This window comes from Blastocystis sp. subtype 4 (genome assembly GCF_000743755.1).
Source record: "Blastocystis sp. subtype 4 strain WR1 chromosome Unknown seqid_0021, whole genome shotgun sequence".
In the NCBI taxonomy this organism is placed as follows: Eukaryota; class Bigyra; order Opalinata; family Blastocystidae; genus Blastocystis; species Blastocystis sp. subtype 4.
In genome coordinates, this window is record NW_014569526.1 from 60,118 (window position 1) to 71,171 (window position 11,054).

At 41.3% G+C, this 11,054-nt stretch overlaps 5 protein-coding genes across 5 annotated transcripts; 3 read left to right on the forward strand and 2 right to left on the reverse strand.

The window, feature by feature from the left end:
• Positions 1 to 93: 93 nt before the first annotated feature.
• On the forward strand, positions 94 to 3,022 carry JH06_2041 (hypothetical protein; the record flags this gene model as incomplete). The annotated part of the gene is made up of 10 exons (XM_014673998.1): positions 94 to 223; positions 286 to 500; positions 531 to 713; positions 745 to 1,011; positions 1,041 to 1,319; positions 1,349 to 2,001; positions 2,033 to 2,274; positions 2,305 to 2,456; positions 2,486 to 2,670; positions 2,701 to 3,022. The coding sequence occupies 10 exons, from the start codon at positions 94 to 96 to the stop codon at positions 3,020 to 3,022; spliced, it is 2,628 nt and encodes an 875-aa protein (XP_014529484.1).
• A 1,735-nt stretch (positions 3,023 to 4,757) lies between these two features.
• Positions 4,758 to 6,346, reverse strand: JH06_2040 (sodium-coupled neutral amino acid transporter; the record flags this gene model as incomplete). Its single annotated transcript, XM_014673997.1, is given in 8 exon segments — positions 4,758 to 5,029; positions 5,060 to 5,210; positions 5,241 to 5,456; positions 5,487 to 5,660; positions 5,672 to 5,820; positions 5,836 to 6,096; positions 6,128 to 6,208; positions 6,241 to 6,346. 8 exon segments carry the CDS (start codon positions 6,344 to 6,346, stop codon positions 4,758 to 4,760), a joined length of 1,410 nt encoding a protein of 469 aa, XP_014529483.1.
• Positions 6,347 to 6,802: 456 nt separating this feature from the next.
• Positions 6,803 to 7,721, forward strand: JH06_2039 (phosphatidylinositol trisphosphate; the record flags this gene model as incomplete). Its single annotated transcript, XM_014673996.1, has 5 exons — positions 6,803 to 6,833; positions 6,864 to 6,924; positions 6,956 to 7,019; positions 7,053 to 7,272; positions 7,303 to 7,721. 5 exons carry the CDS (start codon positions 6,803 to 6,805, stop codon positions 7,719 to 7,721), a joined length of 795 nt encoding a protein of 264 aa, XP_014529482.1.
• A 435-nt stretch (positions 7,722 to 8,156) lies between these two features.
• JH06_2038 (hypothetical protein) lies at positions 8,157 to 9,452 on the forward strand (the record flags this gene model as incomplete). Its single annotated transcript, XM_014673995.1, has 2 exons — positions 8,157 to 8,209; positions 8,240 to 9,452. The coding sequence occupies 2 exons, from the start codon at positions 8,157 to 8,159 to the stop codon at positions 9,450 to 9,452; spliced, it is 1,266 nt and encodes a 421-aa protein (XP_014529481.1).
• On the reverse strand, positions 9,430 to 10,900 carry JH06_5772 (pre-mRNA-processing factor; the record flags this gene model as incomplete). The annotated part of the gene is made up of 5 exons (XM_014674008.1): positions 9,430 to 9,899; positions 9,930 to 10,091; positions 10,122 to 10,552; positions 10,585 to 10,833; positions 10,869 to 10,900. The coding sequence occupies 5 exons, from the start codon at positions 10,898 to 10,900 to the stop codon at positions 9,430 to 9,432; spliced, it is 1,344 nt and encodes a 447-aa protein (XP_014529494.1).
• Positions 10,901 to 11,054: the final 154 nt, after the last annotated feature.

Below are 11,054 nucleotides of genomic sequence, written 5' to 3' on the forward strand. Positions count from 1 at the left end.
ACCAATGTGCCAACAACTCCGGTATCTCAGCCAGCCCCTCCTTTATCAACGCTCCCTGCGTCCAACACTTTTACTCGGATACCTAATCGATCCATGCCACCTCCAATGACAGCGTTTGGAATTATCTCTATGTTTTTTATCGATAGTCCCCCAGTTGTGCCACCTCCTATGGATTCAAATCCGATTCCCTCAGGTCCTGCTCCTACACATGTTTCTAGACGTGGTATGACAGCTGCAGAGTTATACTCGAATCGTTTGATACATTGGCTGTGTAATCACTTCTAGCTGTCACATCTTCCCCTACTATCCCTTCTCCAGCTCCAGAGCAGGTCTATACTCCTGCCCCCATCTATCAGGAACCTGTTCGTATGAGTGGTTTCATTGACATGAAGGCACCTGCCGTGATTCCTCCAGATGAGCGTATTAATAGTTCTTCAGTACCACATCCCCAGGCTCATTTCGATAAACCAGTGACATATCACACTGATGATCTCAACTCAGTTTCATTTCTTCTTATTGTTCATCTTTAGTCTCTTCCCTTCATCGGTGATCCTCTGGAAGTGATTGAAGGAAACAATAGCTCCCCTCTCTTCATGCGTCCAACGTCTTTTGTGCTTGGAGAAGAGAGGTCTATGATGAATTCAGTGTTAGCAGGACGTGATGAAGAACTTTGCACAGGTATGGGACTGGTGATTACTCCCTTCGCAAAAAATGTTTGTGTTTGATACTGAGTGTCACTCGTAGCAAGCTCTTCACCGAGCTGATCGACACCAAGGTGTCCCTCGTTGTTCTGTATGTCGTGCTTATATCAATCCATTCTGTGTATTTTCAGACTATGGACATCAGTGGACATGTAATCTTTGTGGTGGAGTGAATCAGGTGCCTGATTGGTACATGGCTCCATTGAATCCTGATGGGCGTCCTGTGGATATAGCTGAGAAGCCAGAACTAGAGTATGGAAGCATGGAAGCTGTAGTAGAAGGCTCAATGTTCAATATGAATGAGAACAGGGTAAGTATTTGAATTGAATGAGATTCTAGTATCCAGTGATCGTATTTCTTCTTGATGCATCTGTTGCTTCAGTTAACTCAGGACTTTTGCAATGTGCAATTCAAGCGATTCGAGTTTCTGTAGAAGCCATTGCAAAGAAACAGAATCACACGTTTATAGGACTGGCGATGGTAGATGTACGAGCTCATTTTATCTGTTTGAAAGGTGAACGAGTGCAGGATCAGATTGGAGCTGATTATGAAGAGAGTTTTGCTTGTGTATCTCCTCAGCAATGGTTGATTGAAATAACAGAAGAGAGATTAGAAAGAGTAAGGTAATCAGTCAACTCTTATATTAGATCAATGAATGTTTGAACTATATCCAGCGTACAGCCATGTCAGCAACTACTGCCACGTACAGTGTTATGGGATCTGCATTGAATGCTACTGTTGAAATCTTAGCAGAGACAGGAGGACGGATTTTTGTGATTGAGGGGAACTGTTGGATGGGTGAAGGAAACCTGTCTATTCGAGAGAGTCCAAAGATCTATGGAACTACAGAGGAGATGGGCTTATACACAAGTTCAGTTCCAGAATTCTTTAGTTCTCTGCGAACTAAAATGATCAATCATTCAATCACTCTTTCACTCATCATTGCTGGTTCTGCTTCCGTATATTATAACTTGGCTTCACTTGAAGCTGTTATAAGCGATGTTGGAGGTATGATCTACTACTCACCGAGTCTCTCTACTCCATATCGTTCTCAAACTCTCACGGAGATCCACGCTCTAATTCAAGTGCTCACCCAATCTCCTTTCTATCGTTTTGTGAGTGCTCGTTTGCGTCTGACACCAGGTCTGAGTGTTCTGGCGTATCATGGAGGGGTTACTACGGATCCCAACTACAATACATTTGTTTGTGGAGGAATGACTGAGGATATGAGTATTGTGGCTGAATTGGACATGGAACGTTATATCAAGGGTCCTTATGCCTATGCTCAATTTGCTATTCTGTAGGGATTGATAGGAGTTCTAACTGTATAGTTATTTGAATGATGACAATCAATGTTGCATTCGTGTATTCAATCGTCGATTCCCCGTGGTTACCGATTATAAGCAATTGTATCATTCTATTGATGTATCAGCATATTTCATGTTACTTACTCGAGGAGCTGTTGCTATGACTGAACAAGAGGGGGCTTACAAAGTGCGAGAACGAGTAACGTCAGCCGTAGCCACAGTATTAGCAACCTATCGTAATAAACTCTGTTCTAAGGCACCATTGTGTATGAATACAGTAGAATGATAAGTCGTAGCGCAACTTATGGTCCCTGAAACACTGTCTCTTCTTCCACTTCTGTTGAATAATTTGTTGAAGAGTTCACTTCTGGCTATGACTCCTATGAACACCACAGAGCGAATCGAAGACATTTATCCTCGAGCGGATGAGCGAGTCTATGCCAAATGGGTACATTCAACCACTTCCATTCATTATAGATTTGTTATAACTGTTCACCTGAGAAAGTGTTGGATTTCTTGTGTCCTCGTCTCTATAATCTCGATCGAAATGATTCTCGTTGGGGTAAAATTGATGATGAGGGTGTTACATTCCCGGATCGTTTACCTTTGTCTGGAGCAGCATTATCTCACGATTCATTGTATTTGCTGACAGGACCAGGAGGGTAAAACCGAGTGAAAGTTGTAATGATTAGACTCACACTGATTGTTGGCAAATCTCTTCCAATTGAGGTCTGTCAAATAGTATTTGGAGTGGATACATTAGTGAATTCGATGCATGCTGCATCAGTATCGATATTGGATGGATCAGATTCGTATTTGAATCAAATCCATACTCTCATTCAAGAATTAAAGAATGAGTTAGGTGAATATTTGGAAGTACGTGTGGTGTTAAGAGGAGAGAAGGAAATGAACAGAGTGAGTTATGGTTTATATGATGATCGAGTGAAATTGGATGGAACTCTTTCTGAGTTTGTATGTGGATTCTTTAAAACCGTGTTAGCAAAATACAAATGATATGTTTGTTTCAAACATATTAAAGCAATATACTTAGTCACTTGAATCCTCGTCTGAGCTGCTGTCAGAACTATCAGAGTCAGAGCTATCTGAACTATCTGAACTCGAATCAGAGCTTGAATCGGAACTATCAGAACTGTCAGATGAATCAGAACTCTCGCTGCTACTAAGTGCAGTTTCCTTTTTCTTGGACGACTCGTCTTCACTCTCTTCTGACTCACTAGACTCTTTAGGTAATTCCATTGCTTCCTTCTCTTCTTTACTCTCAGAATCAGAGCTGCTGGACTCTTCCTTCTTTTCTTCCTTCTTTTCCTCTTCCTCACTCTCAGAATCCGAACTATCTGAAGAGTCCGAACTATCAGAACTGTTTGTCTCTTCCTTCTTCTCTTCCTCACTCTCGGAATCAGAGCTATCAGAGTCAGAACTGTCAGAACTGCTAGATTCCTTCTTCTCTTCCTCCTTCTTCTCAGTGTCTGAGCTGTCAGATGAATCAGAGCTTGAGTCAGAACTATCAGAATCAGAACTTGAATCAGAATCAGAGCTCGAATCAGAGCTATCAGAGCTGCTGGATTCTTTCTTCTCTTCCTTACTCTCGGAATCAGAGCTACTGGGCTCTTTCTTTTCTTCCTTCTTTTCCTCTTCCTCACTCTCAGAAGAATCAGAGCTTGAGTCAGAGCTAGAGTTGGAACTGCTGGATTCCTTCTCTTCCTTCTTCTCTTCCTCTTCCTCACTCTCAGAAGAATCAGAGCTATCAGAATCAGAACTGGAATCAGAATCAGAACTATCGGAACTGCTGGATTCCTTCTCTTCCTTCTTCTTTTCCTCACTATCAGAAGAATCAGAGCTATCAGAACTGCTAGATTCCTTCTTCTCTTCCTCCTTCTTTTCCTCTTCCTCACTATCAGAAGAATCAGAGCTTGAGTCAGAGCTTGAATCAGAATCAGATTCTTCCTTCTTCTCTTCCTCCTTCTTTTCCTCGTCTTCACTATCAGAATCAGAACTCGAATCAGAATCAGAGCTCGAGTCAGAGTCAGAGCTATCAGACTCTTCCTCCTTCTCTTCCTTTTTTTCTTCCTTCTTCTCCTCCTCACTTTCTGAATCAGAACTGTCAGAGCTGTCAGAGCTGTCAGAGCTGTCAGAGCTCGAGTCGGAACTACTGGATTTCTCCTCCTTCTTCTCTTCCTCAGAATCTGAACTGCTTGAATCAGAATCTGAACTGGAATCTGAAGAACTGCTACTCGATTCCTTCTTTTCACTTTCAGAATCGGAACTGCTGCTAGAGTCAGAACTCGAAGTCGAACTGCTGCTGGAAGAAGTACTAGAGCTACTTGAACTCTCTACCTTCTGCTTTCTACGTAATAACAATTAAACTCCACACCTCACTTGATTCCAGACTCAATCGCCATATCTAAGGAAGAAACATCAGCAATTCGTTTCTGTGATTTCTAATCATCAACGTTTACAATACAATGCACATACATTCGTATTTAGCAACTCTTCCAAAGCTTCTGCAGATCGGGTAAAGTTATAACTCTTGAACAACTCAATAAGCTTCTTCACTTCTTCAACTTGCATTCTATATTATCATTACATGAGCTCCTAAACAATATCTACCTCAAATCAGAAGGTTTGAATGATTCTTTAAAGACTTGAAGTGTATGACAAAAAATCCCTCGAATTCAGTTCCAAAAGAAGTCATGATTCTATCAACAAACAATTCCATTAAAATAACCGCTCAGTGAACTAACGTCACATATGTGCCTACAATAGCCATAACCAAGCCCAAGGTCAAATAGAATCCAGCAGCGAGGTAATTTGCCCACTTATTCTTACAGTCACTGATCTTTGTCCATCGAATAAACATAATTGAAGGAATAATACACATGAGAGATGATCCACCAATGGCTCCTGTGATTCCGATCACTGTCGATAAATCATTAAAGAAGATAGCAACAGTCATACAAGAGAGAACCATGATTACTGTGACAAGAGCAAGCTTCCAATAGGCTAGATATGAGATGATACCTGAAACAGTACCTGTGTTCTGGAGATGGAAAGTTTTAATAACCACTTCACGCACAGAATAGCCGTAAAGAGGGAAAGTGAAACAGAGAGCGAAAGAGATAATGAGTCGACCCACGAGAATAAGAGGGTCAAGAGCAGGATAGCTGTCCAATACATTAGAAGCCTAGGATAAGATATTGAGATGATCCCTTACAGAGTATCCACAGAATGAGTAGTAGCCTGAGAATGAATTCAGTACATACAGAGTGAAAATCAGAAGATAAGCAAAGAATACGACAATTCCCACACGTTTCCTAGTTGGCTTCTCCATATCAGCAACAATTGGAATGAATTGGACTTGAGAACAATGGCCAAAACAGAAGATAGGAAGAACAGCAAATATATTCTTATCCAAGATGATACTACGTAACTAAAATGAAACACAACTCATTATCCTTACAGTAGACTTGATAGGACTTGGTTCACATCCCTCACAGAAGAGAGAACACTCCTCGAATCCTGTGTAGTTAGCAACGGCAGCATTTGCTTCAATTACACATGTACCCACATGACAGCTATAGTCTGCCACTTCAGCAAGACCACAGCCAGTAGTGTTCACTGCACGATAAAGCATCTTTGTATTACAGGACTATCCACGGACAGTACCACAATCGTAATGTAGAGAATACCAGAAATAGCCACAATCGATGTATAACGGAGAGCGGTAATCTTACGCATTAGAGAGGGAGGGAGAATCACAAAGAGAGTTGCGATTACAAGCAACCACTCACGATCTACATATCAACAACTGATTGAATCCGAACGCGTTAAAAATTCTAGAGAAGAAGGAACTACCTTTCCTTCTGTAATAAAAGAAACGCTGAGGTATAATTCATTAGCAATGATAATGGCATAACCGCAACAGGTACCCACACTGTACAAGAACTGAATCAAATCAACAAAAATCTCAAACTTCCCATTCCAAATTGACTTAGCAATACCAGAATAGGTTTTCTCTTGAGTATAGTTGAACGCCTTTTGTAACATCATATTAGCAAATCCAGCAAATACTAAATATGAGTCTGTAATGAACGAGCTCACTTCCAAAAAAGAGATACAGACCCAAACCCATTCCCCATCCAACTTTTCCTACTGCAGATGTAAGAGTGAGAATACCAGCTCCTGAAAGTCAAACAAAATCGAATATTACGTACCCACAGCTCCATTTGAAAGAAGGAAGATGCAGAAGGGCAACTTTGTCTTCTTCTCCTCGGTTTGTTCTAAAAGGGGTTGTTGAACTTTGTCCTCGACCTGATCCATATTAGTAATTAATTGTGTCTCAAGGACAGAAATGTGGTGCCCCAAAATGAATAATCCGAATCTTCTATGGTCTAAAATGAACCTGAATTCATGCATTATAGTGGAAATAGAAGAAGTGAAAGGGATGCGGAAAGAGAAGAGAATGATTTCTAGCTATTGACAAAAACTACTACAATAGTTAATATATAACGAACTACAACAACTGAAGCCATTCAAGAACATTAATGGATATACTATGAATACCCATAATGAAAAATCGATAGAAAAATCCGTCTCTTAAATACTACCAACAAACAGTGTTGGTGGAACCGTGGTCATCCGGAAAAATTGGAACGATACAGAGAAGATTAGCATGGTCCCTGCGCAAGGATGACACGCATACATTGAGAAAGTATCATGATTTTTTGACTCTTTTGACAAAGGTTACGTGAAGAAGTCAACGTTAGTTTCTTTTTCATGAGTGGAGCTTTTAAATCATTCTTCTCAGGTAACAGTAACTTGAATTGCTAACAATAAGGAAACCGAAACCGATACAAAGAAGATGGATTCGACTTGGACTTAACATATATTACGGATCGGTAGTATTGAGAATGAAGAATTGAAGAACAGGATTATCGCAATGGGATTTCCATCATCTGGATTTGAGAAGATTTACAGAAATGACATCAATGATGTAGATCCAGCATACTTTGATTTGATTGTGTAGGTTGCAACGTTACTTCAAATGAAACACCAGGACCACTACTTGGTTTTGAATCTAAGCGGTCGAGAATACAACTACGGACATTTTGGAGGAAGGGTCATCTCTGCAGGATTTCCAGACCATCACTCTCCCCCACTCACTACGATGTGGAGTTTATATTCAATTATTGACTATTGGTTGGCTTTAGATCCTTTGAATGTGATCGCTGTTCATTGTCTTGCAGGTTGATTTAGTGTCTGTATTTTATGAATAGGCAAAGGGAGAACAGGATTGGTGATTTGCTGTACCTTACTCATGCAGGGTTTCTTTAACAGCTCGAACAAGAAAACAACAATTGAAGTGATCCAAGAAGCAATAACATATTTCAAGGACAGACGAGGAGAAGGAGTGGAGAATCCAGATCAAGTTCGTTTTATTTATCAATTCCTTCAATCAGCAGATTCAATGGGTTCTAATATCTTATTGCAATCCAATCTCCGTCTTCAACCGTCTATCTTCATTTCTGAAGTCATAATTTACAATTTCCCAGTTGGTGAGGGTGAAAGCCTTTCACCTCATTTGTGTATTTATCTCAAGAATCAGTGTGCTCAAGATTTGGTTTTCAACTCTTTTTGGGGATCAAGAAAAGAGCGTCTCTTCTCGTTCCAGCAATCGGTTGTTTTTCCTGTTTGATTCACTTCTACTCATCACTTCTAGATTCATTGTTCATTCACAGGAGATCTCTTGTTTGTGTTGTATGATAATGATAAACCGTTGTTTCACTTCTCAGTAAGCACACTGTTATGTCCTCAAGGCTCGTTACATCACCCTTCCTCTCTCTATCTGAATCGTTCATGCATTTCGTTTGAAGATTCGTGTCCTGTTCCTTTTACTTCTTCCTTTGGTATTCAATTTATCAGTTTTCACCATCGTAAACGGTAGAAGAGATGAGGGTGTCTAACTATCAGACCCACTTTCGTACAATCAGCACAGATCACTTCTCAAGCTATCACACAAGAACGATTGCGAAGAATGTGTTCGATCCTCTCATTCCCTTCTTCTACATCTCTTGCTTCTTCTGCTTCTTCTGCTTCTCTCACTACTGTTCCTTCGACTTCAGATCCACCAATGTTGTGGAAAGGAACTCGTGAACCTGTTGATAATGGACTTCTCATCCAACCGTGTGTATTGGATTGAAGGATAAGTTCTAGGGATTCTCTCCATAGTCGACCATCATCTGCACCTCCCTCTCCTATTCACTCCAGTCGTCTAACTTCACATCATCATTCTCTCTCAGAAGACTTTGATGTATACTCCCATACTATCTCCCATCTCTCTCTCTTTTACAACCAACTGACTTCTCGCTCACCTAAATCGTTGTCTGCTGATCGAGAGCACATAGCAGTTCGACCTTTACGAGCTCAGGAGAGCGCATATCTCAGTCTGGATGATGGTCTCTTTGTAGATGCACAACCAGTTGACAAAATTGTTTGGATTTCTGGAATACGAGACTCTCCAGATCTCTCATCAGAAGTGGTTTCACGTTCACCTCCATATTCTGCTCAGAAGCCAGTATTAGGAGTTTGGGAACTTCCTTCAATGATCGTGAGAGGAATGATGTTTGCCTGGATGAAGAAGAAGGAGTGGAAGCGAAGATTTGTTGTGTTCACGGAGTACTGTCTTCGTCTGTTTCGTGATCCATCAGCCAGCAGTGTTCTTGATATTCCTTGGAGTCTTGTGAGTTCAGTGAGCATCTGGAGACAGGAGACAGTGAATAGTGAATGGGTTGTTCGACTTATATTGCTCGATAGTCAGGAAGTATTTTTGAAAGTGAATTCTTTTAAAGAGGCTCAGAGTAGTGTTATCTTAGCTCGTACTCTCATGCATCGAGCACCGCTTCCAAAGAAGGAAGATCGTTGTTCGCATCCTCTTCAGTGGCTTGCTTTGCTGTATGATCAGTCGATTAGCAATTCTGCTCTATTGAAAGAGGAATTGTCTCACATTCATTCTGATTGGATTGAGAATCCTTCGATGATTCCAAATGAGAATATCGTGGTTTGTAGTGATTCAATCATGTCTGTTGAGTCCTATTTAATTGGAACTCCGAAGAGTGATGTTGTTGGCGAATCTTCTACTGGAACTATTGTAAGGAAGATACGAGCTTCTATGACAGAAGAGTTTTTCCAGCGATTAGTTCAGATTTCTGCACTTCAGTATCCATCTCCTGATCCTCTGTTATTTACTGTGATCAGTCGGGAGAATAAAGATTGGGGTGTTTTATTTACTCGAAATCCAGAGGCTTTCAAACAGGCTTTCCAACGAAGTGAATTATTCCGAAGAAGTAGCTTAAGCTGTCGTTCATTCAAGTGGTGTTGTGTTTGTTCTTATTATGGTATATCATTCAACAAACAAGGCAATTACTGAACTTCACAACCGATCGATTACCACATCCAGTCAATAGATACCGAGCACTCTCTCCAAATAACAGGCTATGATATCCATTCACATCCTCAGCACAATTCCATACACGCTCCCAACTCTTTGTACTGAAGACACTCACATCATCAGCTCCTACACCCAGATACACACCAGAATAGTCAAATCCAACACAATGTACTCCACTTCCAACACTCAATGTCTTCAAGCAGGCTCCATTTCTCAGATCCCAGATCTTCACACCATCAGCAGCTCCACTTGCCATAATGTATCCATTCTCACTGAAGGCCACTGAACCCACTCTACCTGAATGTTCACTGAAGTTCGTCACATTCGTCTGTGACTTCAGATCCCAGATTTCAACCACACCCTTGTTGGTACCAGTAGCCAGAATTAGTCCATCGGGATGGAACTGGAGTGTCTCCAATGTACCCTCTACTTGTCAGACTTCTAACCAACACTCACGATCAGCAATTCCAGTCACTGTCTGAACTAAACGTGTTGTTGGAATGTCATAGAAACACCATGAGCCATCATGACTACACGAAGCGAAGTACTCACCACAAGCTTGCAGTGACAGACCTGTCACCTCAGCCTGATGGTTTTTGAACACAGTTGGTTTCTCTTCTATCCATCAGCATCTCTTCCAACTCCCACGATCAATCCACATTCGAACAGTCTTGTCATCACTTGCTGAGATCACCAGTTCACGCTCTGGATGCCACAGTAATGCGTTCACACTCTTCGTGTGACCTGTAAAACGACGTGTGATCTTGGACTCGGCCACATCATAGAGCAGCACTTGACCATCAGCACCTCCACTCAGTACCTGATCAGGATGGGACACATGCTGAGCTAACGCATGCACAGTAGGATGAGTGGTTTTATGAGCTGTGTAAGACTGTACTTCCTTCCATTCCTTCATTACATCCTCTGAACACAGATCTGCAGGAATCGAACGTTTAGGACGGGTTTTGAAACTCTCTTTCGCCTTTTTCGTCATTTTCGACAACATTTCGTCAGTTATCTTGTCCTCCTCCACTTCCATGGATGGAGCAGCAGGAGTGGATACAGGAGCAGCTTGAACTCTAGACAATCAGAGAGTCCATAGAACACATACTGAGATAGTGCTTCTCTAGCAGCATCGCGTTCCTTAATCAGACGAGCAATCACACGACAAGCAGCTTCATGCTGATAAAGAGCTTGACTCAGCTCCTGACGAACAGCCTGGAGGTGTTTCTTCAAAGTAAAGGATTCAAGCATCAAGCTATCCCATTCATTCTGAAGGGAAACAAGGAGTCCAGGAATACTCGATGCAGCCACAGGTTTTGGCTTCACAATAGGTTGAGCTAGAGGAATGAGCGAATGACTATCGATTCGTACTCTTCACATCAATCAAGTCACTTAGATCGAGCTCTTCTCCAGTAATTGGACATTTTCCTTCCGTTTTGATATACCTAGAGCTATTACACCAATAACACAATTCTACTTTGTAATGAGACGTTTCTCATAGATGTAACCTGTCTTCTTTGAAATTACAGGCTCTTCAGGCACTTCTCCCGAAACTACACACAATGAGTTCTATTCATC